Source organism: Geotrypetes seraphini, chromosome 11, assembly GCF_902459505.1.
Source record: "Geotrypetes seraphini chromosome 11, aGeoSer1.1, whole genome shotgun sequence".
NCBI classification, from domain to species: domain Eukaryota; kingdom Metazoa; phylum Chordata; class Amphibia; order Gymnophiona; family Dermophiidae; genus Geotrypetes; species Geotrypetes seraphini.
Genome location: NC_047094.1, coordinates 113,799,044 through 113,826,534, shown reverse-complemented (window position 1 = coordinate 113,826,534; position 27,491 = coordinate 113,799,044). Strand labels below are relative to the sequence as shown.

General features: G+C 45.6%; 1 protein-coding gene across 2 annotated transcripts in view; it reads left to right on the top strand.

Annotated features, from left to right (window-relative positions):
- JPH2 (junctophilin 2) overlaps positions 1 to 27,491 on the top strand; it is a 91,818-nt gene that overhangs the window by 3,552 nt on the left and 60,775 nt on the right. For both annotated transcript variants that reach the window (XR_004536448.1, XM_033914254.1), the window contains exon 2: positions 22,738 to 23,518. Coding sequence is in view for 1 of the 2 variants with exons in the window: in XM_033914254.1 (XP_033770145.1) it covers positions 22,738 to 23,518 (781 nt within the window). In the remaining variant the exon portion in view is untranslated. The remainder of the gene's footprint in view (positions 1 to 22,737; positions 23,519 to 27,491) is intronic.

Here is a 27,491-nt window from a genome sequence, read left to right as displayed (position 1 = left end):
TTTGTTAATCTCACAAGGTGAAGTACTCCATCTCCTACCTACTTAATTGTGCTATGGGACCTATGAGGCCCTTGTGTCAAAGGTTTTTTTTCCTCCTGTTTGAGAGTAAGTTTATAAAAACATTTTAATGCCTAAAAACTGTTCTAGGTAGGTAGGTGGGCGCTTATGACCTTAGGACCTGAAAGTACGCCTGGTACAAGCTGGCATGTAGCTTTACAGTAGGCATGCTCAGGGGAGGAGTTAAGGTGGTATGGGGAGAGTTATGATTTTAGGTTTATCTTCTATGAAGATTGTGCTAACGTACACAGCTGCTCTTGAGCAGTCATAATGTCCGTGTTATCACTCTACTCACTATTTCTGCAGGATTTGTGCTAGCATTTTATAAAAACACATAGGTGGTCGTGTCTTTATAAAAAGCATCAAACAGGTGCCATCACTTGGGTGCTTGTTATAAAGTTATGCTCCTTATGTCAACGGGAGAAATGCTTAGGGGGCAGTTGTACAACTGAGCACCTCGAAGGCGATGTATCTACGGCATGAACCGAGTGGCAGTCCTATAACATAACGTAACATAAGTATTTATTTATATACCGTGCAATGCCTTACGGTTCGAGGCGGTGTACAACAGGAATTAAAGATAGATAAACCGTACCATAGTGTTAACTGAAAAGTGACAGGAGGAACTAATTGTTCCCTGATTTGCATATATATATATATATATATAAACTCTGTAAAAGAAGAATGGAATAAAAAAGAAAAGCAAAAAAGTATGATCAAATTAAGCTGGAAATTGAACAGAAGTTCAGTGTGAGTGAGTGATCCCACGACGTTAGAAGATCTCTGGGTCCCAACCGCAGGAGAGGGCTAATGGCCGAAGGATGCAGGTAGAAAGGGAGGAGGCAGGCCACAGTAGATCGGTCCATCGATAACAGCAATCTGCGCGCCGAGAATAAATTGCTCCTCATTATGACAGGAGTAGCCATGCAGTTGATAGTGAAAAATTGGAAAAGTTGGGATAACTTAAATTATAGTTTCTGGTGGGAATCCTTATGTCAGATTTATAAGTTTGAATACATTAATTCTGTACAAAGGGGACACCATAGCAAATTTAAGGAAATTTGGGGCCCGTTAACAACATATTGTAAGATATGAGTGTGAATTATTAGCATTATTTCCCTTTGATTCATGAAAGATTGTTATACACATCCAGGAGAGGAGCGGGGGAGGGCTAGGGGAGGGGAGGGAGGTTAAGTAGCAGTATATTATTTATTGGAATAGAGTGCAGTATGTTATATGCAGTATTGTTCATATGTTTGCACTATGTACAGTGGTACCTTGGATTACGAGCATAATCCGTTCCAGGAGCATGCTCGTAATCCAAAATGCTCGTTTATCAAAGCGAGTTTCCCCATAGGAAATAATGGAAACTCACTTTGATACGTTCTCACCCCCTGAGGCCAGCGGCGCTGCTCTATCTCCCCCCCCCCCCCCCCACGAGAACCGGCATTGCTCCCCCCGAAGGCCCCCCTGCGATCCGGCACCCTCCCCCCCGCGATCCGGCACCCTCCCCCCCCCGAGATCTGGCACCCCCCCGCCGCGATTGGGCATCCCCTCGCCGCTTCTTACTGTCATCTGGGCCTGGTTACTGGCACCGGTATGTCCTGTGCGTTGGTGCCGGTGCCTGAAGATCGGCCTCCTCTTCTTGCTGGGCCTTGAGCATCTGCGCATGCTCAAGGCCTGCGAGTTCACGTTCTCCGAGAGAGCGTGAACTCGCAGGCCTTGAGCATGTGCGGATGCTCAAGGCCCAGCAAGAAGAGGAGGCCGATGTTTAGGCACCGGCACCAACGCACAGGACATGCCGGTGCCCAGGTCCAGATGACAGTAAGAAGTGGCGGGGGGGGGGTGCCAGATCGTGGGGGGGAGGGTGCCGGATTGCGGGGGGCACCGCTCGCAAATCGAGGCACGCTCGGTTTCTGAGACGCCGATTTTGCGAATGTTTTGCTCGTCTTGCAAAACACTCGCAAACCGGTGCACTCGTAAACCGAGGTACCACTGTATTTGATTTAAAAAATGAATAAAGAATATTTTAAAAAATAAAAAATTTCCAAACAACCATACCAACAACATAACGTAAAAATGTACTTATATGCTGCAACACTGTGAAGCTCTATGCGTTTAACAAGACAAGAAAGAAAAAGTGAACAGCCTCAGCGAAACATTTAGGGCTCCTTTTACGAAGGTGCGCTAAGCGTTTTAGCGCGCGCACCAGATTAATGCGCACTAGCTGAAAATCTACCACCTGCTCAAAAGGAGGCGGTAGCGGCTAGCGTGCGCGGCAGTTTATCACGCGCTGTTCCTCACGTTAAGGCCCTAACGCGCCTTCGTAAAAGGAGCCCTAAACTTTTTAACAATAGGGCAAATAAGTGGGTCTTTAATGATTTTCTAAAATGCTGAAAAGAGGAGGACGAAACTATCAAACGGCTAAAATCTTTATCCCATGTTGCACCCTGCTGTGACGATAAACGTCGAAAATGTATTTTGTGGGGGCAGATGGGAAAAACTAATAAATTGGTTTTGCGCTGGAATTGGCAAATAGAAAATAATCCACAAAGTAATTTGGTGCGAGACCGTGCAATATCTTATAACTTATACAGCCAAATTTAAATATAATTCTCGCCTCAACAGGAAGCCAGTGCGATTTGAGAAAATAAGGCGTAACAGGGAGCTGAACAGCTCACAAAACAGCTGCCACAAAAAGTTGCGTCTTCAATAGCGGCTTTAAGCCCAACCTATCAGCTCCCAGCTGCAGCTGTCCAGAAAGAGCATTCCACAATGTTACTCCAAAGCCCTAGTGTCAACATAGTGTGGCCTTACTGCCCTATCCTGTGATACCCTGTTTCCCCAAAAATAAGCCCCAGCATGATTTTTAGAGATGCTCCTAATATAAGCCCTAGTTAAGATTGACTCCCTAAACACTCCCAGACTCCATCCCTGACACTAGTGCTGCCCAATTCGCCAAAAAGATCGGACTTGTCAATTCAGCAACCCCCCCCTCTGGTGAGACCTGAAATACCTCCGTTCCGAGGTCGCCTAAAGCAGCGGCGGTGGCGGCAGCGCTCTTAACGGGCTACTTCGTGATCTTTCCCACTGGGTCCTTCCCTCTGCCATGTCACAGTGGGAGGGCCAGTGGGGTTCTGCTGCACAGGGGGAATGGGAGGGAGAGATAGAAAGATGCTGCAGAGGGAAGGCCCAGCCCCAGCATGGAAGACCGTGAAGCGGTGCCGCTGCCGCCACAGCTGTTTTTGGAGGCCTCAGCGTGGAGGTACATCCGTCTCACTGTGGGAGGGTTGGCGGGGTTCTACACAGGAGGATGGGAGGGAGGGATAGAAAAATGCTACACAAAGGGAATGGGTAAGAGGGGAGGAAAGATCCTGCACATGGGGGAGGGGAAGAATTGGGGTAGAGGAGAGGAAGGGAGAGATGATTGTTGTACATGAAACAAAATAAGATATCCCCCGAAAATAAGCCCTAATGCATTTTTTATATCCAAAATTAATATACGACACTGTCTTATTTTTAGGGGCAACACGATAACAGCATAATGTTCTCAGATCTTAATGATCTACCCGTGTTTAAAGTACAGAAGTCAATGGCTTAGTAAGGAAGGTGGGGGGGGGAGTAGTTTGCCTCGGGCACCGTCATGGTGGGGGACACCAGCACTCGTCCTCCTCTCTGCACCCCCCACTCCTTCCTTGCCCCCCCCCTCATACCTCTTTAATGTTCACAGCGCGAGCAGCTACTCCATCCTGCTGCTCACGCCAGCGTGGGCTCTTCCTCTGACGTCACTTCCTGGATCCGCACCTAGGAAGTAATGTCAGAGGAACAGCTGACGCTGGAGCGAGCAGCAGGTTGGGGGTTGCTGCGAATGTTAAAGAGATGCAGGGAAAGGGAAGGGGCATGAGCGGCAGGACGGGGCTGGGAAGGAGCAGATGGGTTGGGGCGGAGAAGAGGGCGTGGATGGGCACCACCGCCCCAGGCGCCTCCCACCCTAGCTACGCCACTGACAGAGGTAGAGGATGGTGCAGGGCCTGATGGACTATAGACAACACCTTCTTAGAGCGCACTCTAGTGGTCTCAATGAAACATGACTTCATGTCGGGAGAGGCTCCCGACTTAAGATGATTTTCAGGTAAGTCTCAAAATATAATATAAAGTTGCATGAATTGAAGAATGATCAAAGATGAAAAAAGTGCTGCAAAAAAGTGGATCGATGAGGAGTTAAGGTGGAAGATTGCATCTAATAGCAATCTGAAGATCCTTAAACACTGCAATGATACGCTTTTCATATTATGATCTTTATCTTGAAAAGTTTCATGTGAATGCTGATTGACATATAACAGAGACTTTTATATTTGGTTATATAGTAAAGTTAGATGTGAACACTTGTGCCCGGTCAATGGCAGGTGTAAACATTTGTGCCTAAGTGTTCCCTGATTTGCACATATAACTTGGAGACGTGCCCTTGTCCCTCCCATGTTCTGCCCTTATGCACGCCCCCTTGCAGTTACAGACCAATGCACTTGTGTGAGTCACTGAGCATGCATGAACCATATGTGCACGCACTTGCTATTAGGAAAATAAGGTGTCTTTTCCCCCCCACCCCCAAATACAGTGACACACACGATGGACTAGATTCAGTAAATGGCGCTGAAAAAATAGCACCGAAAAAATTGGCCCCGATCACTATTCTATAAATGGCGCCCAGAGTTGCATGCCAGTTACAGACGAGCCAATTTCTATGGTCGGAAGGATTTACGCCAACTTAAACCTGGTGTAAATTCTGGCACATAACTTAGGCACAGATCCCCTGAGTTCTGTAAAACTGTGCGCATCTTGTGAGAATGCCCGTGACATGGCCTTGTCCCTCCCATGGCCTCAACCCCTTTTGGGTTAAATGCCATGAGTTTTGTGCACAGTTAGGGTTACCAGATTTTCCATTTGGAAAATCCGGACCTCTAGACCCGCCCAGTTCCACTCATCCCTGTCCCATCATGCCCCAGTCCCGCCCCAGCCTTGCATCCCCCCCCCCGCTGCCTGCTCTCGTCAGGCAGAAGGCCAGCTGTGCATGCGCGGATGCGCCATGATGACATCACACGACGTGGAGGAAAGCTTGTCAAAACCTGGAAAAGTGCCGGGTTTTGAAAAGCCGTCCGGACCCCCGGACAGGGAAATCCGGACGTCTGGTAACCCTACACACAGTGTTACAGAATAGCGCATGTGTAAATTACCAATTGAGGCCTATTAATACCAATAATCGATTGCTCATATCAGCTCCCAAGATATATACCCCACAGTTCTTTTCAATTTTCTTTCTTATACTATGTTAAGCAACTTTACTCAGACGTCAGCGGTGCCACTCAAAGCTCAGATTCTGAGCTCCCTTGGGAGAATGGTATAGAAAACTGAATAAGTAAATAGTGTGAAAAGTTTCAGCCTCTGATAAGCAGAGCTGGTATTGTGACATCATAATGCCTCATTCCACCAATGCCTAAGAGCCAACCTCATCATTGATGTCACAATGGCTGGATTGTCCTGTCCTTGGCTCATTTTTACTACATTTTGAGTTCTAGAGTGGTGCAATGGTTAAAGCTATAGCCTCACCACCCTGAAGTTGTGGGTTCAAACCCCAGCTGCTCCTTGTGACCCTGGGGCAAGTCACTCAAACCCCCCATTGCTCCAGATACATAAGAACATAAGAAGTTGCCTCCGCTGAGGCAGACCAGAGGTCCATCTCGCCCAGCGGTCCGCTCCCGCGGCGGCCCATCAGGCCTATTGCCTGAGCAGTGGTCCCTGACTATCCCTATAACCTACCTCTACTCCTATCTGTACCCCTCAATCCCTTTATCCTCTAGGAACCTATCCAAACCTTCTTGGAACATTAGATAAGAGTGTAAGACCACCAGGACAGACAGGGAAATATGCTTGAGTACCTGAATAAATTAATGTAAACCACTCTGAGCTCCCTTGGGAGAACAGTAAAGAAAATTGAATAAATAAAATAAATTGATAAGTCTATGAATAAATTACGTAAGAAAAAGCAACACAGCCAACAACTTCTGTCACAGCTAAAATTAAAAGCAATAAACAAACTATCAAAGAGAAAGCAACACAACCAAAAGCTACTGCTTATCTATCTATCTATCTTAGCTAAAATTAAAAGGAATAAATGAATTATGGAAGAACAGGCAACACAACCAAGAACTTCACTGTCTCTCTCTCTATTTTTTTTTTTTTCTTGAATTTGAAGCTGTCCCTTCAATAGAAAAGAATGCTGCTTGTACTTGGAAGTAAATTTCTTGCCCTGTTTTAGTCAGTTTGTTGACACAGTTGCCTTAGTAACTGGCACCAAACCAAAAAGAAAGTAAACCCGAATTCCCATCCAGCTATAAGACTTAAAGAGAAGACCAATTTGTCCTTCCTTAAATTAGCCGATAGCCAAGCCTGTCTAGTATCTACCATAGACTTCACAACGCTGCACCCGTTTTCCTGCTTCCGTGCACTCCTTTGGCTGATCCAAGGCCCTCTTTTACTAAGGTACGCTAACCAATTAGTGCGAGCTAATCGAATTAGCGTGCGCAAAACGCTAACGGGTCCATAGACTAACATGCACGCGTTAGCATTCAGCTTACGCTAAATTGATTAGCATACCTTAGCAAAAGAGGGTCTATGTTTGCAAGTTTTACAAGTTTATTAAAAGACTAGTCTTATAGCCCGTTACATTAACGGGTGCTAGAATATATGTGTGTGTGTCTGTCTTTTTTATTTTTTCTCTCTCCTTAGCCGCTTTCTGTATTTCTGTCTGTCTTTTTTTTTTTTCCCTTGGCTGTCCACTACCGCCTCTTGCCTGCTCCCCCTGTCCATTCTCCCTTCCTTTTACCTCCTGTGTCCTCCACCACCCCATCACTGCTCACCTTATCCAGCAGAAGCCTTTCTCCCTTTGTTTTACCTCCCCCTGTCCATCATCTGTCCAGCAGTAGGCCTGTCTTCATTTTTCTGCCCCCCTCCCTGTTCATCAGCACTTCTTCCCCTGTCCATCAACCCCTTTTCTGCCCCTCCATTTCCGTGTGTTGCAGCATTTCCCTCCCACCCCACTTCCCTGTGCAGTATTTTCCTCCCCCCATACCTTCCTCCTGAACTCCATGCCCTACTTATGTCGACATCCGCCTTGGGGGGGGGAGGAAGAGAAAGAGCGAGCTTTGGGTGGCCAGCAGCCACCGCGGCCGACATCCGACTCGGGCCGCCGCGGTCGACATCCGCCTCAGGGGGGGGGGGATGAAGAGAGAGAGAGAGTTTCGGGCGGCCAGCAGCCGCCGCGGCCGACATCTGCCTCGGGCCTCCGCGGCCGACATCCACCTTGGCTGGGGGGGGGAGGAAGAAGATCGTAAGCCACGCATGCGCACTTCCTAGCTACAGCTCACGGAAAACAGACGCACGCATAGGAACTGCGCATGCGCGGCTTACAGTTTTATTATATTAGATTTGACACAACATTTATAAAATTTCTAAGCAATTGCCATAATAATAAAAACCGGGTTAAACAAAAAATATGTCGTAACTGACATTTATTTATTTAAATTTCTATACTGTGTTTTCCAAAATGGTTTACAAGGAGTTACATACATAAAATATTAAAAGTCTATACAAAATAAGAACAAAAGCAGACATATTCAATCTTACATAAAATCAATTGCTTAAAGAAAGGAATCTATGCGGTTTATAATAAGATTTAGATCAAGTTCTTAAGATGAAGAGGAAGATGCAAGTGATGAATTAGACACAATATTTTTCATGTAGGTGCTAATGACAACAATGATGGAAGGGTTTTGTTGGTTTTTTTTTGCTATACATAAGTCAAGTGTTTCAGATAGAGATTCACTTGATCAAAACCTGAAGAATCAATCTATCAGTAATATCGCAGCCTGGCCTGATTTGAAGGAACTTTTTACTCAAGACTGAGCCAATCCACTTTGTGCCAGGGCACTTGTTGAACACCTTTTTAGCTCTGCTGGTTTAATAATGACTCATAAGCCCACTTGCGTGAGTGACAATCATTTTCAAAATGTAGCTTTACTTAAAGCAAAGTGGATCGAATTGCGCAGCAATACAATTGTTGTGATAAAAACATTAACAATAGTTGCATTCATAAGAACATAAGAAAATAAGCAGAGCCTCTGCTGGGTCAGACCAGAGGTCCATCTTGCCCAGCAATCTGCTCATGCGGCGGCCCATCAGGTCCAGGACCTGTATAGTAATCCTCTATCTATACCCTTCTATCCCCTTTTCCTTCAGGAAATCATCCAATCCCTTCTTGAACCCCAAAACCGTACTCTGTCCTATCATGCCCTCTGGAAGCGCATTCCAGGTGTCCACCACCCTCTGGGTGAAGAAGAACTTCCTAGCATTGGTTTTGAATCTGTCCCCTTTTAATTTTTCCGAATGCCCTCTCGTTCTTGTAGTTTTCGAAAGTGTGAAGTATCTGTCCTTCTCCACTTTCTCTATGCCATTCGTGATCTTGTAAGTCTCTTATCATGTCCCCTCTAAGCCTCCGCTTTCCCAGGAAAAAGAGCCCCAGTTTCTCTAATCTTTCAGCATATGAAAGGTTTTCCATATCTTTTATCAATCGCCTCACTCTTTTCTGAACCCTCTCGAGTATCCCCATATCCTTCTTAAGGTACGGCGACCAATATTGGACGCAGTACTCCAGATGCGGGTGCACCATCGCCCGATACAACGGCGGGATAACTTCTTTTGTTCTGGCTGTAATACCTTTCTTGTAATACCTTCGTTGTAGTCATGATACTTTTACGTTTTACTCAAAAAATAATTATACAGTGATACCTTGGAATCTGAACTTAATCCGTTCCAGAATCCCGTTCGAGTTCCAAAATGTTCGAATTCCAAGACAGTTTTTCCCATTGAAAATAATTGAAACTGGGTTAATCCGTTCCTGGGTCCCACAAACTCAGATTTTCAAATAATTTTAACACTAAATACACTGGATTTTTTTGTAATTCAGAACACTCTCAAATACATTACAGTAAAAGAAAGGTAAAGTGAACCTTGATAACGAATGAGTCCAAAGCTCCAACCACTATCCAGCATCTTTCACTCATAAACTCGCCTCCTCCTGCGTATGCACGCACCTGACGCATTTCCTGTTTCCGGCAGAAGTGAACACGGCCGAGGAAGAAGTCAGAGGGGGGCGGGGCGCCAGTGGCAACTGACTTCAGAAGGTAGGACGGAAGAAGGAGTTTGAATGAGCAGTACCGTATCGCAGAAGTGGGGGGAGATAACGCCGGGCCGGGGAGGGCGGAAGAGATGGCAGGGATCACAGAGTAGGGAACGGAACTGGCCCCCGAATGCGTGTGAAGAGGGGTGCTTGGCACGTTAAATTTTCCAGCCTTTTTTTCCTCATTGTCCTCTGATTCTGGGGCAAAATGTGCTCTAAAAATTAGTTCAGATTCCAAGTTGTTTGAATTCTGGGGCGTTCGGATTCCAATGTACCATCGGTGAATAGCGTTTTTACTTTTACTTAAGTAACTTTTTAATGTGTTCTTCACTGTACTATTACTTAAGTACACTTATTTTGAACAACACTGCCAGTGCCCCCCCCCCCCCATTACGCTACTTCTGTTATGACACCAAGAATTCTGTTCTCTCAGCAGTCCTAAACTTCCAAATGTTCTCTTCAGAAGCTGGTATTGCTATTTTATGATGAGCATGTTTAAAAGAAATTCCTCTCATGTCAGCTTTATTTTTATACTTTAAAATTAAACGCTGCCAAGTGTACTCGGAGGAAGGAAGGAGTGGGATGGCATGAGGAATCTTTCAAATATTGCACTGCAGTAAGGGAAAGTGAAATGCTCCATTTGTAAAAGAGCTCCCTGGGCCTCTCCGTTTTCTCAGTGGCGGTATTGTGCAGTGGTCTAGCACAATGTGCCGCAAACTGTGTGTCGTGGCGAGATTCCAGGTGTGCCACGAGATGCCGGTGAAGAGGAGAGGCACCGTCACCGTCTGACTACTTACAGGGCGTGCCTCTCGCATTGAGAGGCACGTCCTACAGTCAGTCAGCCGGTGCCTCCCCCCACTTGCATAGTAATAGCAGGTTCTGCGCCTGTGCGGATGTCAGTGTGATGATGTCACATATGGGCGTGACATCATCGCATCAATGTCTGCACCTTTCTGGATGCCCTACAGCCACGGCACTGAGTATAGTGTGCCGCGGCTTCAAAAAGTTTGTGGGACACCAGTCTAGCAATTAGTGTGCACTGATTTATGCATTAAGGACTGAGGAACGGATTCTCAAAACTTACCGTGCCTTTAACGATGGTCACGAAACAAGCACCAGCCAGTTTAGCGTGGCAGTGTTTTACCACACGATTATCAGACTGGCTCATTGTGGTCTTTTCCGAGCTTTCTAGCAGCCTCCGACTCTGCCAGCGTTCTGAGACTCCCCAGTGATTGATGATTTCAAACTATTCATTGTAAACTTGATTTTATATGGCAAGAGGGAATTAATTTTGTACTATTGGTCGCTTGTCTTACTGCCTTTTTACCAACTGAATTATATTACAACAAGGTCATAAATATTAAAATGGACTCCTTAATATTTAAACGAGCACTCCGAGCGATTCTCCATCATCGCCGGATGATTCTCCGTGCACGGTACTGGCTTTTGATGACCAAAATTTATCGGCACTGCCGGTACTGTGAAAAGCGCATCTTATGTGTGTGTTTCTGGCTGTGACTTATGACAAAATTAAAAAAAAAAATACACCATTCACATAAATTATAGTAGTATAGTTGTATAATAGTTTTGGGGAAAAAAATCTCTAAATCCCACGTCTCGGACACATGTACTAAAGGCGTGTCTTATATGCACTTGTTAAAAGCCGACAATTGTACTTCACTTCCCATCCCTTCCATCCAATAGCGCTGGCACGCCTATGATTGATACAACAGCTGCACGTGACGCGTGCCTATGATGTGTGCATATATTGCGCTCCAATAAGGCACGCCCATGATAAGCATACCTACAGCATGGCTTTTTCCTGGCACATGAGCACATTTATGCCTCTTTCCGTGGACTATTCCGTGGCTATTAATAGCGATTCACCTCATTAAAATTTGTCGACCCTCCGTGAACCTCCTTGAACCCCATTTGCATGTGTGGTTCTTTGAGAATGATTTGTCTTTTTAAAATCGTTATGTTTAAGGCCATGACTGCAGCCCATCGGATTTTAACCGGCAAAATTAGAGAATCCGGCCCTGAATTCTATATATGGCGCTTAAATATCAATGGTTTGTGTCCCATATGTGGTGATTTGATGTAGGATGGGCTGGGGAGGGCATCAGTGGGAACTCCACTAACTTGGAACACGAGGATGTCACTGGCCAGACTTTACGGTAGATATCCTACAAACAATGGGATGGTTGGATAGGCTGGAGTGAAATTGGACGGCAACCTCATATAATGTAATCTGACGTTGAACTGAATCGGTAAAGGTGGAATAGAAAACCTGATTAACATAACACAGGTTCATACTGGCAGTACAGTAAAACCAGGACTGGATTAGCCACTTGGCAATCCTGAGACCCTCTCTGCTGTTGAGTAGTGACAGAACTGTCCAGAACCCCTTTTTATGACGCTTCTGTGCCGGCCGAAAGAAGATGCACAAATAAGTCATTTTGAAGACGATGAGGCTGCGGTAGTGTGATGAGAAAGCCAGGCGAACCACTCCGACCCATGCAAAGACTCTCCGGCAGAACCTTCTGAGTCATTTTGCAGGACAGAGCAAATGCCACTGGGCCCAGATCAAGAGCCAAGTTTTTGAAGAGCTTTGGACAGAAGCCAGGTACTGCATCAGATTCACTGCTCTCTTACATTGTGAAGCATGTGCTTTGTGTTTGCAGTGGATTTTATTAAAATTTGGATTTACTGTATTTTTTGGTGTATAAGACGCACCTACATGTAGAGGAGGTAAAACCAAGAAAAAAAATTTGATTCAGAAATTTTTTCTTGGTTTTTCCTCCTCTACACATAGGTGCGTCTGGTGCTGGGAAGCCCGAAGCAGTGATTCAGCTATGTCGCCCACGGCTCCCCTTCCTGCTTTCCGTATCTGCCTCTGCAATCCACCCGGGCGGAAACAGGAAGTTGCGTCATTGGCAGACACGGAAAGCAGGAAGGGGAGTCGCGGGCGACGTAGCTGAATCACTGCCGAGGCCGGCAGTTTTTCAGCTTCACGGAAGGTAAAGAGAAGGCTGGGAACATGCTGGGCCACGGGGACTATCCAGAGCCTTGGTACCGGGCCGTGAGAAGGGAAATTCCTGGAACATGACTCCCAGGCCAGGAACACCCCTCTCATGGCTGGCACCTGGGGTGGACTACCCCCTCCCCCTTGATATGCCACTGCGTAGGGGCATAAACTCAGTTCTGGCTTCCCCTTGCATTTGCTGCAGAACCATCAGAAACCATTTTTATCTGATCCTTTCCTTCTCGCGGCTGCATAGCTGACATAGCACACTACTCCTGCTTCCTCTCGGCACCGGATCACCCGTCCTGCCAGGCAAGCAAGAGGGCGTCCCAAACCTTGCTTGGCGCCGACCGCTCCTCCCCTACTCCTGCTCTTTCCGCTCCCGATGCCTCAGGACGAACCGGAGGACTCCATTCCTCCGGAGATAAACTGACACCCTCGAAGGAGAGCTCTCGCGCTTCAGCTTGCGCGATCCCTCCAGCCGAGGGATTATCTTTCGGCTGCTGTTCTCGTAGGCCTTGCTGCAGAAACGAGTCCATGGGGCCAGTCTGAGGTAACTGGTCTCCCGGAAGAACCAGGCGTTTTGATTTCCTTTACACCATTGGCAAAGTAGGAAATAATTCAAAAGGGCCGCTATGAGGTCCCGGTGCAGCTTCGAGCTGCCATCTTGCCAAGCTCCGCCCCTGTCCCCCATAGGAGTCAATATTCAAAAGGTAGGAGAGGCTGCGCTTCTTGAACTAGGCCTGCAAGCCAGTAAAGGTGGTATAGCCACTAATACCATTCGTACCTCTCCCAGACTCCACTTGTTCACTTTCACCATCTTAACAGCACAACTGCTCACTGATACCACCTTCTGCTTCCCACAAACACCACTGCATGTTTTCACCAGCCCAGCTTCTAATACCATCTCCTCCCTCTCCCAGATCACTGTGCTCACTTTTATCCCCCAACAGTTCAGCCGCTCACTAATATTACCCCTTTCTTCCCCTAGACTCCACTGAATATTTTCATCACCCCCAGTCAGCACCACCTGTTCATTTAATTCACCCCCTTCCTCCACTAGCCCTTTCAGGACCAAGGGACATATTTGTCCCATAACTTTAAAATCCTATAAATTTTGATTGGGATAGTCTACAGTTCTAAATTTGATATGTACGGATTCCATATGATACTGCCTTTATGTAAACAAACTGGTTCCGACATTCATTCATTAGCGTCGTTGCCAGATTGACGAGAAGATTCACTTGCCACACTGTCCATAAGCCAGAAGTTTGATTTTTTTTTTAAAAAATAATGATATTTCACAAAAAAAAAATCAATTTTTTGGCATCTGCAAGCCCTTTTTACCATAAAAATGTCGTCAAAACCACAAAAATTGGCCTACGATCCTTATGGTCCTGAAAGGGCTAGACCCCACTGACCCCATTCACCATCGCTTGTTCACTTTTAACACCCACTTACTCCCTCAGTACTCATGCAGCTCTGCACTGTTCACTCACTTTGAGTGGTGTGCTGCCTCTCTTCTCAATGCTGTTCACATGATGGGGGGGAGGGGGTGCTGATAAGAGCAACTTCTGTAGGTCTGCTATTGAGACAGACATGAAGGAAGCCACTGCTCGTCCTGGGATCGATAACATGGAATGTTGCTTCTGTTTGGGTTTCTGCCAGGCATTCGTGACCCGGATTGACCACTGCTGGAAACAGGATACTGGGCTGGATGAACCGTTGGTCTGACTGACCCAGTATGGCTATTCTTATGTGCTAGGAATAAGCTCTGAAAATATTTTCTCAGGAGGCGAGGAGTGGCTTAGCGGTTGGAGCTGTTGCCTCAGCACCCTGAGGTTGTGGGATCAATCCCAGCTCTGCTTCTTGTGACTCTGGACACGTCACTTAATCCTCCATTGTCCCAGGTGCAAAAAATAAGTACCTGTATATGATATGGAAACCACTTTGAATGTGCAACCACAACAAAGTTGAAAGGGGATAGATTCCGTACAAAGTTAAGGAAGTTCTTCTTCACTGAGAGAGTGGTGGAAAACTGGAACGCTCTTCCGGAGTCTGTTATAGGGGGAAACACCCTTCAGGGATCAAGACAGTTGGACAAGTTCCTGCTGAACCGGAACCTACTCAGGTAGGGCTAGTCTCAGTTAGGGCGCTGGTCTTTGACCAGAGGGCTGCCACGTGAGCGGACCGCTGGGCACGATGGACCACTGGTCAGACCCAGCAGTGGCAATTCTTATGTACAAATCCCATCCTCTTTCCCTTATTGGTCTTTTTCATTTATTGTTTTTCATTGTGCTTGTTTGGTTTCACGTATTTAAAAATAAAATCAACCAAACAAAATTAAGGAGGGGGGAGGGGCCAGGAAAAGAAAGAAGTTGGGTCTTGCACTAATCCTCATCACAGTTTCAAAAACAGGCCCCCCCCCCTCCCCAACCTGAGGCCTGGTGCCATCTTCCACCAGCCTCAAACTGCTCCCCAGATCTTCACCCTACATCTTACATTATCGTAGCAGCTGATCCTCAAGGGGTAAGAGGGATCCCTAGGTGCTCCTACACTGCCAGGATGTCCGTCGCAGTGGCAGCAACTAACTTAAGACTGAGACAGTTTTATTGATATGTTCAGAATTTCTTTCATGACTGAAGCTTTGCTCCAGCTGATCATGCGTACATTGTCATCGTAGGGTACCTGGCACTTCTTGTGTGGTGTTACCCTTGATCTAGCTGTGTGTTAAGGGGGGGACATGATCGAGACGTTCAAGTATCTTGCGGGCCGCATCGAGGCGGAGGAAGATATCTTCTTTTTCAAGGGTCCCACGGCAACAAGAGGGCATCCGTTGAAAATCAGGGGCGGGAAACTACGAGGTGACACCAGGAAATTCTTTTTCACTGAAAGAGTGGTTGATCGCTGGAATAGTCTTCCACTACAGGTGATTGAGGCCAGCAGCGTGCCTGATTTTAAGGCCAAATGTGATCGGCACATGGGATCTATTCACAGGGCAAAGGTTGGGGAGGGACATTAAGGTGGGCAGACTAGATGGGCCGTGGGCCCTTATCTGCCGTCTATTTCTATGTTTCTATGTTAAGGGAACATTTTATTTTTTTGCTTGTACACTTTATGAGGACATAATGCAAAGCATTCATCCTTCAAAAGGAGGCAGTTGATTTGCTCACAATCTAAGTACAGTTCCTGGGGCAACAGAATGTTAAGTGACTTGCCCAGGATCACAAGGAGGGGTATGGGAATTGAACCCACAACCTCAGGGGGCTGAGGCAGAGCTTCTAACCACTAGGCCACTCCTCCACTCTGATGTAAAAATATTACCTGACACAGCTGTGTTTCACCTGTCTTGTTTGTTTAGATTATATGCTCTTTTGAGCAGGGACTGACTCCTTTGTGACTCTGAGCAGCGCTGCGTGCGTCTGGTAGCGCTATAAAAATAATTCATAGTACTAGTAGTAGTAGTAGTAGTAGTGTGAAGAGTTTCAGTCTTTGGGAAGCAGAGCTAAGATTGTGATGTCATAATGCCTCATTCCACCAATAAGAGCCAACCTCATCAGTGATGTCACAATGGCTTGATTGCCCCGTTCTCCCCTCTGCCCTCCAACCCAGCCAGCTGATTAACCATTCCCCTTAACTGTATCCATGACATCTTGTTTGTCTGTCTTGTCTGTTTAGGTTGTAAGCTCTCTCAAGCAGGGACTGTCTTCTTTGTGACTCTGTAGAACGCTGCGTGCGTCTGGTAATGCTATAGAAATAATTAATAGTAGTGGTAGTACTCCAGGACCGACTTGGGAAACACTGCCATAGACTACATGCAGAGCTTGTGCATTAAGGGGTAATTTTTTAAATGAGGCCCTAACATTTACATAGGATATAGGAGTGTAAATGCTTAGCATACCAGCATTTAGGTGCTCAAATGCCAAAAATCTGCCTAAGTGTTGTTCTGTAAATGCAAACGTGCATATCTTGGTTACAGCTTGCTTTACAAGTGGACATACACAAGGCTGAAGTCAGGGTGGGGCATGGCTGAGACTCACACGTACACATGCAACTTTCTAAAATACCATAAGTAACGCACCTATCTCTGGCCTTTAGATGGACGTGTCATGCAGCTCACATAGTTGGAGAAGTTTTTATTTCAATTATTGTAAGGTGAGAAGCAAATGAGTGCTGTGAAAGTAGAGAATGACATGGGTACAAATTTATCCCCCCATCCCTGTGGGATCTCAGTATCCCCGTAAATTCTGTCCCTGTTCCTGCCCCATTCCTGCAAGCTGTCTTAACCGCACAAGCCTCAATGATTTTAAAGTGTTCAAGGCTCGTGCAGATGAGGGCAGAGCTTGCAGGAATGGGGCAGGGACAGGGACAGAGTTCGTAGGGATGGGACGGGGATAGAGCGAGATAAAACCCTAACGCAGCATCGTGCAAGGGGGGTTTTAATGCGTACATCGGCTTCATTTAGGAAGTTTAACAAGCTCATAATTGAATCGGTTCAGCGGACGGCCACCAGGATGATCTCGGGGCTCAAGGGTCTCTCGTACGAAGAGAGACTGAACAAATTGCAGCTCTACACTCTCGAGGAACGTAGGGAGAGGGGAGACATGATCGAAACATTTAAGTACCTCACGGGACGTGTCGAAGTGGAAGATGATATTTTCTTTCTCAAGGGACCCTCAGCCACAAGAGGGCACCCGCTCAAACTCAGGGGCGGAAAATTTCATGGCGACACCAGAAAGTATTTCTTCACAGAGAGAGTGGTTGATCATTGGAACAAGCTTCCAGTGCAGGTGATCGAGGCAGACAGCGTGCCAGACTTTAAGAATAAATGGGATACCCATGTGGGATCCCTACGAGGGTCAAGATAAGGAAATTGGGTCATTAGGGCATAGACAGGGGGTGGGTAAGCAGAGTGGGCAGACTTGATGGGCTGTAGCCCTTTTCTGCCGTCATCTTCTATGTTTCTATGAAAAAAAAAATGAATGGGGTGATAGGCACTTATCTTAGACGCGATTCTACAAAAGATAGGCGCCTATCGCATGGTGCCTAGCTGCGCCTAACTCCAAAGCAGGTGTGTTTGGGGGCGGAGAAGGACTTAGGCCCAGATTCACTAAAGCTAGCGTCTCAATCGCTCTTGGCCGATTCTCCTGCCGATTTTTAAACAGCGATTTATTCACTATCTTTTTTGCATGCAAACTCCCCGACTCAATCGCTCAGTTATTTATATGAGCTGATCACATTGGTTTCTGGAAAAATTTTCCTGAATGACTGATATTTTATTATCCATAGGAGCCCCCTTTTTTCCTGAAGTTATTATATTGCGGGTTGGATAGATTGTGAACTGAACCGTTGTACTTCAGCAGTTGGGTTTTAGGATAGTAAAACCCGATTCAAAATAGCCGAGCAATTGTGAGTGAATCAGTCGCTTGGCTATTTTGCACGGGCGGATCGGATTGGAGAGCAGCAATTTAGTGAGTCGGGTCGGGGAGCACGAACGATCACAAAACCGGTAAAACCGGTTTTCGCGACCATCGTCACAGGATCGGTAAGTTTAGTGACTCTAGGCCTTCGTCACTGCTAGTCGAGATTCTCTGAAGGCCTTAGGCGCCTATAATGTAGGCCTTTAAAACCCTAAGTTATATTATAGGCACCTAAGTTTTAAGTTAATCACCTGTTTACAGAATTTTCTCCTTATTGTCCACCCAGTCAGATTAGTGGCCCTTCCTGAAATTGCTCCAGCTAAGGATACATTCCAGTTGGCAACTGTGCGTCTCTGACCTTTTCCAGGCCATCGTTCTTTAATTCAGCTTTATCTTTCCTTTTTGATTCTCTTTTTGGATAGACAGACATAGAAGCTACCCATACAAAAATATAAAACTCCAGTCCTTCCCTACCCCTCACTCCTACCAATATTGTTCACTCAAGCACCTAATAATTCTTCTTAACACAGCCCTCTAGATCCTATCCTAAGCATGCTTAAATTCTGTCACTGTATTGGTTTCCTCTACTTCTGCTGTTAGGTTATTCTGGGCGTCTCTTACCCTCTCGGGTTCTCTAAGCCTCGCTCTCTCTCCTACTCCATATCATGACCCTTTGTCCTTGAGGTGATTTTTCTGTGGAAAATGACACCTTCATGTACTTTATTGAGGGCTACTAAATATTTGAATCTTGCAAGTGTCTCTTTCGTTTCTTTTTTTCATTATTTCTTTATTAAGGCCCCCTTTTATTAAACCGCGGTTTATGGCGCAAGGAGTTCCAATGAGCGTCGGGAGCTATCGCAGTTTAATGAAATGGGGTCTAAGTTTGTAATAAATAACAAGTAAACACTTGCTACAGCAAAACTGAAATGAATTAAATGCGTAAGAAAATTGTTAATAGAAGTATTCCAAGCATCTTTCTTTCTTAGACCACATTTAAGGGGAGATGTCCACAAATCCTATGGAAAAGAAATTCGAAAAGCGGGAAATTTTTTTTTTAAAGGAAAGCAGATTACGATTAACAAACCCACAAAGTTCGCCACCCCCCCCCTCCTCTCCTTGCCCCACGCCCCTTGTCTTCCCCCGTACCTATTTTAATTCCCCGGTACGAAGTTGCTGCCCGTGTCGGCATCGGCCCTCTCTCTCTGACGTCACTTCCGGGACCTGCGCCTAAGAAGCGACGTCAAAGGGCGAGCCGACGTGAGCATGCTGCTCATGCCTGAGAAGTAAAGAAAAAGTACAGGGAAAGGGAAGAGGGTGCGCGCATGGCGGGGGGGGGGGGAGGGCTCCTTACTCTGCCGCTGCCTGAGCCATTTGGGAAAACACGCTACAAGAGAACGCAAGCAACAGCTATCTCCGTAGCAGGTCCACATTTGTAGAACTGTGTGCCAGGTTGTTTGAAATCGTGTAAGGACCGGAGGTCTTTTAAGAAACAACTGCAACCCATTTATTTGTGCAAGTTTTTTAAAATTAAAATGGAATGTTGTACAAAACACTTCAAGGACACATTATAACAGATTGCATAGTTACGTATCAAATCAAATTACATCTAAAGTGTAGCCCGAGAGCTTGTCTCGACGGGCGTAGGGTAACACGGGGCTGGGAGGCCCGCGTGTTGCCTGTTGAGACAAGTTGGGGGGAGTGTTGTTGGGGAACATTAGGATATGAAGGATAGGGCAGGGGATTTTTGCGCCGAAAGGCTGTAAGGGGATTGGCGCACGAGAGTGCTAGACAACGCGGGGACGAGGTTATAAAGCCAGGACCTTGGAGGACTCGGTGCCTTCCAGGGTCCTCCAGGGCAGCTTTTTACCCCACCCGCCCACCTATGTTTTTGGCTGGTAATTAGTATCTCGGGAGGGTGGGTCTCCTGAGCTACTGGGTGCTGGGGCTCATCCGGCGATGAGCGGTGGGCTGGCTGGGAGCCGTGCCTTGGGGTCAGGTGACTTGGTTAAAGGAGCATGAGGTCATGTCACCCCTCAGACTCTTGTTGTTTGGGTCGGGGGCAATATGTTGCTGTGTACACCTGGTAGCTCGGGAGGAGCTTGCTAATGTTGTTAATTGATGTTTAATTTATTAATGGATATTAATATATGCAATGTTAATTCATTTGGTATTGTTGATCAATAAATAGAGCTGCGGCTATTTTCCATAATTGAGTGTATTGAATTATTAGTTAGTGGGAGCCATGAGTGAAGGGGTGGGGGTGGTTGAGGGCGACAATAGGGACTATCCAGATCCCGCTGTTACATACACGTCGCATTAGCGACAAATTTAAATTTAAGGCCACTACATACGGGGAATTCAGGAAACGCCTAAAAACATACCTGTTCCAGAAATACCTAAAGTTTCAAGTTTTATTAGGATTTTATATACCGCCTATCAAGGTTATCTAAGCGGTTTTTACAATCAGGTACTTAAGCATTTTCCCTATCTGTCCCAGTGGGCTCACAATCTATCTAACATACCTGGGGCTACGGAGGACTGAGTGACTTGCCCAGGGTCACAAGGAGCAGCGTGGGGTTTGAACCCACAACCTCAGGGTGCTGAGGCTGTAGATCCAACCACTGTGCCACACAATTGACCCGCTCTTCCTCTCCCTCCCCCTTCCTATTCCACCTGAACTTACAGCACTGTTATAAATATAATCTGTTATCTTCATCTTATCGTAACTTTACGTTGCTATTTATCCCCAACAGGTCCTGTTGGACATTACTTACTAAAATGTACATATTACATTTTCGCTCAGCAAATTGTATTTCTATACTATTGCCTCCTGAGGTCTCTGATCTCTGTATTTCCTCTGAATATCTACTTATTGTATTTCGCTGAATGTCCAGCACTCTTGATTGTAAACCGCCTAGAAGTCGCAAGATTGTGGCGGTATAGAAGAATAAAGTTATTATTATTATTATTATTAAGGCCACCACTGGCCAAACCCACACATGCTTGAGTACCTGATTGTAAAAAAACCGCTTAGATAATCTTGATAGGCGGTATATAAAATAAAAAAAAAAAAAAAAAAAAAAAATACATCAAAATAATGGTGTCATAAGATATTTGCAGTGGCACAGTAAGGGGGGAGCGGCGAAGGGGTGGTCTGTCCTGCTGTCGTCCTTCTCCTCTCGGCCCACCCGCCTCTTCCCATTCCTTCCCTCCACACGCACGCCCTCCATTCCCTTCCCCCATACCTCTAGTTGAAGTTGTTTGGGGCGGTCAATAACATGCTCCTTAAGACCCCATCGGACCTCCCTCTGACGTCAATTCCTATGCGTGGCACCTGGAAGTGACGTCAGTGGGTCGCAAGGAACAACTTCAGCAAGAGGTACAAGGGAAGAGGGGTTCACTCGTCAGGCAGGCACAGGGAGGGAGCGGGGGAGGGGGGATGAGGACAGGGGAGGGGCGCCTCCTCTCGCCCTCGCTACGCCACTGGATATTTGTAAGGCCGAGGAAGAGGAGGTTTTCTTGTTCTGAGCCTGTATGCAGTGGTTTATGTGTGTCTTTATTGTAATCCACTTTTGCCTTAAGCGGAACTGAAATTTTAAAATAAATAAATAAATTAGTCACTTGTTTACCTTCAGCTCAGAATTCGAATGCTGTGGTCGGCAAGTTGTTTAAACACCAGTCTTGGCGTTTGCATTCATTCCGCTGTCCAGAAAGCGAACAGGGATGAATCATCAGATTCAACGTTGACTGTCGCCAGTTTGATGGACGGTGACGTTTTTTCAGCCCCTCTCTGGAGAGCTGTCCGCTTTAAGTTAGGAGAGCATTTCTGTTGGCCTAACTTTATCTGCACAATTATGAGTTGCGGTTGAATACTGACAACTCTCCATCGAGCTAGGTGGAATGGAATGCCCGTGACTTGCCCCGGCACTGTCTAAATAGTGCTGTGGCATTCTGTAAGAATATTCTTTGGCATTACCTGGATAGTGCTTCTAAATATTGGCAGATAGGGCACCTATCGAGTTCAAGTTCAATTTATTTGCTTTACCGCTAATAAAACCAAGGTAAATATCTAAGCGGTTTGCAATACAGAATAGTAAATAAGCATAAGAAATGTTTAAAATAAAAAGGGCGGGAAACAAAATTTAACAAAAGCACAAAATTCAGACAGACAATCAAATGGTTATGAAAACATAAGGAGAGAAGAGGATAGGTAGGTTACAATAAAAACAAAATAGACTGAAGAAAGGAACGAACAATACGATAGGGAATGGAAACTTGTTTTCTATCTGCTCACATGAGATGAAATCTAGAGAAATAGTTGCCATAATGAAGCTTCCTTATCTTCTTGTTATATTGTTGTACTAAGAAGAGACAAAAATACAGTGTGGAGAAATGATGTTCCTGAGAGTGACTTTATTAATATTAAAATGATATTAAAACTTAGCAAACCACATCAAAAGCTCTAGGACGCAGTCCGCTGAAAAGCTTTTCACTTGGCTTTTTGAACCCCTGTCCTGCACCCAGCTTTTACGGATCAGTTTATTTCCGACTGGCATTTTTATCCACGTATCTTTACCATAGGACCTCTTAGGGACCCCTGAAGAAGACATTCTGTCGAAACACGGACTGCGTTGGGTCCAGGGTCCAAGGTTTTTCAGCAGACTGTATCCTAGAGGTTTGCCCAGTTTTAATATTATTTTAATATTAATAAAGTCCATCTCAGGAACATCATTTCTCCACGTTGATTTTTGTTTCTTCTTGGATTTGTCTGTGGAGATCATTAGGTCAATTCTTTTGTTTTCATCTTGTTGCACTAACTTGCTTTCTCCAAGCCAAGAATCTATTTTCCATCACTGATATAACTCTGCTTCTTTTTGTCGGCGAAGATAACCACCAGACTGCATTATATTGTCTCTCTCTCTGTCTTGTACGCATATCTCTTGAGTTGAACCATTTATGCACAAATTTCACTTTGTAACTAGAATTTCCAATCTTTCTTTTAGGAACATACCAGGGACAGTTCACAAATGGCATGCGCCATGGATATGGGGTACGCCAAAGTGTCCCATATGGTATAGCTGCTGTGGTTCGCTCTCCGCTGCGCACCTCCCTTACATCCCTTCGGAGTGAACACAGCAACGGTACCTTGCTACATTCAGATGCGCTACCCGGTAGCCAAGAAAGTATCGTGTCGCCTACCATCACACGAGGGGGCTTTGCTCTTTCCCTTTACTCAGACCCTGATTCAATCAAGCCGAAAAAGAGAGGCTTCTTCAGGAGAAGTTCTCTACTGGGCAAGCTATCTAAATCTGAGTCTAAGTCTTCCCTCTCCAGTCAAAAGAGCAAACTCAGCTTCCTGAAGAGTGAAAGTGGGTTCAGTTCTGCCACCAGTGATGGCAACTCCACTATGAGCCTTGGAGAAGGGACGGAAGCAGAAGAGTTTCCACCGGTTGAATCAGATATTGACGCCACAACCACAGAGGTTTACATGGGGGAATGGAAAAACGATAAACGTTCAGGCTTTGGAGTGAGCGAGAGATCCAGTGGACTAAAATACGAGGGGGAATGGTTGGATAACCTTAGGCACGGGTATGGATGCACCACATTCCCAGACGGTCGAAAGGAAGAAGGGAAGTACAGGAACAATGTTTTCATCAAAGGAATGAAGAAGAGAGTGATACCACTCAAGAGTGCCAAAATTCGACAGAAGGTTGACAGGAGCGTGGAAGGAGCACAGAGAGCTGCAGCTATCGCCAGACAGAAATCAGAGATTGCAGTTTCCAGGTAGGAACTTAAATATTAAACTATTTTCTGCAAAACACTTGTGATAATTTCAATTTCTCTGAGGCAATGATTAATATAGGTCAGGGGTATCAAAGTCCCTCCTCAAGGGCCGCAATCCAGTCGGGTTTTCAGGATTTCCCCAATGAATATGCATGAGATCTATTAGCGTACCATGAAAGCAGTGCATGCAAATAGATCTCATGCACATTCATTGGGGAAATCCTGAAAACCCGACTGGGTTGTGGCCCTCGAGGAGGGACTTTGACACCCCTGGTTGACCTTATGCTGTTTATTTTTGTGAAGGTATTAGGGAAAGGCCTTTATACTCTATTAGAGATTTTTGTTTTCTTTGTTTGATAGTTTTATATTCACCATTGTGTTTTTTCTTTTACTGATTGTATGTTTTATTATAACCCATCTAGGATTTTAGACAGTACAGACCACAAATAGGCATGAAATTCACTATAGAATGGATATCTTTTTGGCTTGTTTTGTAGTTATATGTACGATGTGGGGAAGAGTGTGGTGCAGTGGCTAAAGCTTCAGCCTCGGCACCCTGAGGTTGGGGGTTTAAACCCACGCTGCTCCTTGTGAGCTGGTTTCAGACTTAAGCTCCTGATGACGCCTTAGGGTGAAACACAGAACTGTGTCGAGCTAAAATGTTTTCAAAGGTCAAGTTTGATTGAATGAAGGTGGAGACAAATCCAGCAGACAATGGCGTGCAGAAGATAATTTTAAGCAGCCAGTAATTTTTTGGCTAGCACGCGCTAATCTTGTGCGTGTGCTAAAAACGCTAGCACACCTTAGTAAAAAGAGCCCACAGTGTTTTATTGAAAGGATGAACTTTTCATTAATTTTAACTTTTTCTATGTGTTGGGATAGATTGGGGGGCTTCACTGTTTGGGAGACTAATTGCGTGTATGTTTAATATGAAATAATGTTATGTTTTAAAGGTTTTGATGGTGCTATATTATTATAATACATGATGACTTATTTATAAGCATAAGAAGCAGTGTGAAACATAGCTCTTATTTGGGTATTTTGTTTATACATATTCATTATGGATATCCTGAAAACACATCTGCTTGTAGAGTCATGAGGTCAGGTTTGGAAAACCCTGACCTAGGATATGATATTAGCTCATCATACAGCCTTAAAACAGTACACTCCTCCCTCAATATTCGCGGGGATTAGGGGCAGAGCCGGCCCACGAAGATTGAAAATTTGCGAATAACTTTTGGGCTGACTCTGACCCCCCCCCCCCCTCTGGCATCCCGGACCTTATCTGGTGGCCTAGCGGTCTTTCGGGGCAGGAGCAATCTTCCTACGCTCCTGCCCCGTGCAGATCACTCATCCAAAATGGCTGCTGTGAGTTCCCGTAGTCTCTCGAGACTACGACGGGAACTCAAGGCAGCCATTTTGGATGAGTGATCTCCACGGGGCAGGAGCGTAGGAAGATTGCTCTTGCCCTGAAAGACCGCTAGACCACCAGGTAAGGTCTGGGGGGGGGGTCCGGGAGGGAGGTGGGGGTGATTTTGGTTTTAGGAAATCTCGAATAATCGAAATTGCGAGTCCTAAAACCGTGAATCGGGAAGGGGACGTGTAAAGTGAAAAAGCTTTTGATGGAATGTGCTAGTGCGGCTCTCATTCAACTCTCTGTTTGCTTATAAAATTTGATCTATATCACTACAGCTTACAATAGTTCAAAATGGTTTACAATTGTAAAAATAGTTAAAAAAGAAAAAAATCTCCACAAAATGTAAAGAGCAGACCTAGCAAAATATGACACATTCAATATTCAAGCTAAAAGAAAATTCATATTCACTGTGATTTGGGGGCAACTTAACTCATGCAACTGGAAAAAGCTAATAAATGTGATCATTTTGAGGAATATCTTCTCCAAAAGCTCATGGGGAAAAAAAAAGATTTAAGGTGTGTCTTAAATGCTTTAAAGTTTGGCTCTAACCACAAGTAATTGGAAAGCTGGTTCCACAAGCAAGGAGCCGGGTAGAAAAAACAACTTGCTCTCGTGGCTTTGTTTTGCTTTCGTTTATATTTCATTTGTATTTTTGTATGATGTTTTAAGTATATTTAGCAATTGTACATCTCTCGGACAAATGCTGATGGGCGATATATTGTTTTAAACTATTAAACTAAATTAATAGCAAATTTCCCAGCACACACAGTAGCCGAAAAAGTGTATTTCTGAAGTGACTTAATACAGATGATAAAAGGATTAAGTTTGTTTGCCATTTTTTTCACGCATATAAGCAATCCCTTTGGTTCTGCAAGGTCCCTGGAAAATGGGTGTTGTAAATGTAAGGAGAGCATCGCTGTCTGACGTCCTGAGCGGTGGAATACAATGTTCAGCTTGGCAGAACTCACCCAGTGACCTCACTGAAGAAGCAAACTGCCCCCCCCTCCCCCGCCTGCTTTTATGGACAGACTAAAAAGTCACATTAAAGAAACTGCATTAAAAAAAAAACCCCGAAGGTTATGCAGTTCCCTACTATTTTCCTATACACTACTCAACTCGGGCGACTGGGTTTAAAATGAAGTTTTATTTATTATACTAGAAGAAACGTGACCTGTTTCTCATCAGGCGCTTGGAATGTAGGACGGTCTAGGGCTCAGAATAGAGAGTTGCACGGGGACAGAAATCCCACCCATTCTCGCCCGTCCCTGCCAAGATTCTCTCCGTCCCCACCCAACCCCGCCAGGATCCTCTCCATCCCCACCTGTCCCCGCCAGGATCCTCTCCATCCCCACCCGTCCCCGCCAGGATCCTCTCCATTCCCACCCGTCCCCTCCAGATTCCTCTCCGTCCCCACCCGTCCCCGCCAGGATCCTCTCTGTCCCCACCCATCCCTGCCAGGATCCTCTCCATCCCCACCCGTCCCCGCCAGGATCCTCTCTGTCCCCACCCATCCCTGCCAGGATCCTCTCCATCCCCACCCGTCCCCGCCAGGATCCTCTCTGTCCCCACCTATCCCTGCCAGGATCCTCTCCATCCCCACCCGTCCCCGCCAGGATCCTCTCTGTCCCCACCCATCCCCGCAAGGAATTACCTTCATCCTCGCCCGTTCCCATAAAAAGCAGCAATTCCTTCTGACAGGATGTAATGTAATGTAATTTATTTCTTATATACCGCTACATCCGTTAGGTTCTAAGCGGTTTACAGAAAATATACATTAAGATTAGAAATAAGAAAGGTACTTGAAAAATTCCCTTACTGTCCCGAAGGCTCACAATCTAACTAAAGTACCTGGAGGGTAATAGAGAAGTGAAAAGTAGAGTTAGAGGAAAAATAAAAATAAAATAATTCCACAGTTTCTTTTGTGTTTGCGCTGCTGTTTTCCTTGTGGAATCTCTTTGGTGGGAACCCTTTTTTTGTTTTCTGTTCAGGTAATTAACTTATAAACACCCTCTTTTACTAAGGCTGACGTGTCCATTATATTATATGGAAGAACCCTGCTTCCAAAGCCTTCCATCCCCGTGGGAGTCCCGTTGGCTAGAGGGGGGTCCCCGTGGGAGTCCCATGGACCACAGGGGGATCCCCCGTGGGAGTCCCGTGGGTTAGGGGGGGGATTCCCACAATCCACGTTCCCGTGCAGACCTCTAGCTCAGAAGTGACCGCAGCGCTTGTTAATATAACTTGGCAGTGTTTTGCAGCTATGGAAGATTTGGAGTCACAGGCAATGTTGAACAGTATGGCACAAATTCTCCCCGCAATGCTGAATTACACTCAGGCTCTATACCTTATATTAAAAAATCCACTATATGTAGTGTATAATCATGAATAAGTTAATCAATCCTTTCCATAACCAAATAATTGTATGTGCTAAAGACTGGGTTCAGATCCGCATATCTAGAGCAGGGTTCATAGTCTAAAGCGCGTGAGGACAAAGGCGCGCCAACAACTGAGCGCAGGACTTCATCCCGCTGAAGAAAAACCGTATTTTAAAGGGCTCCG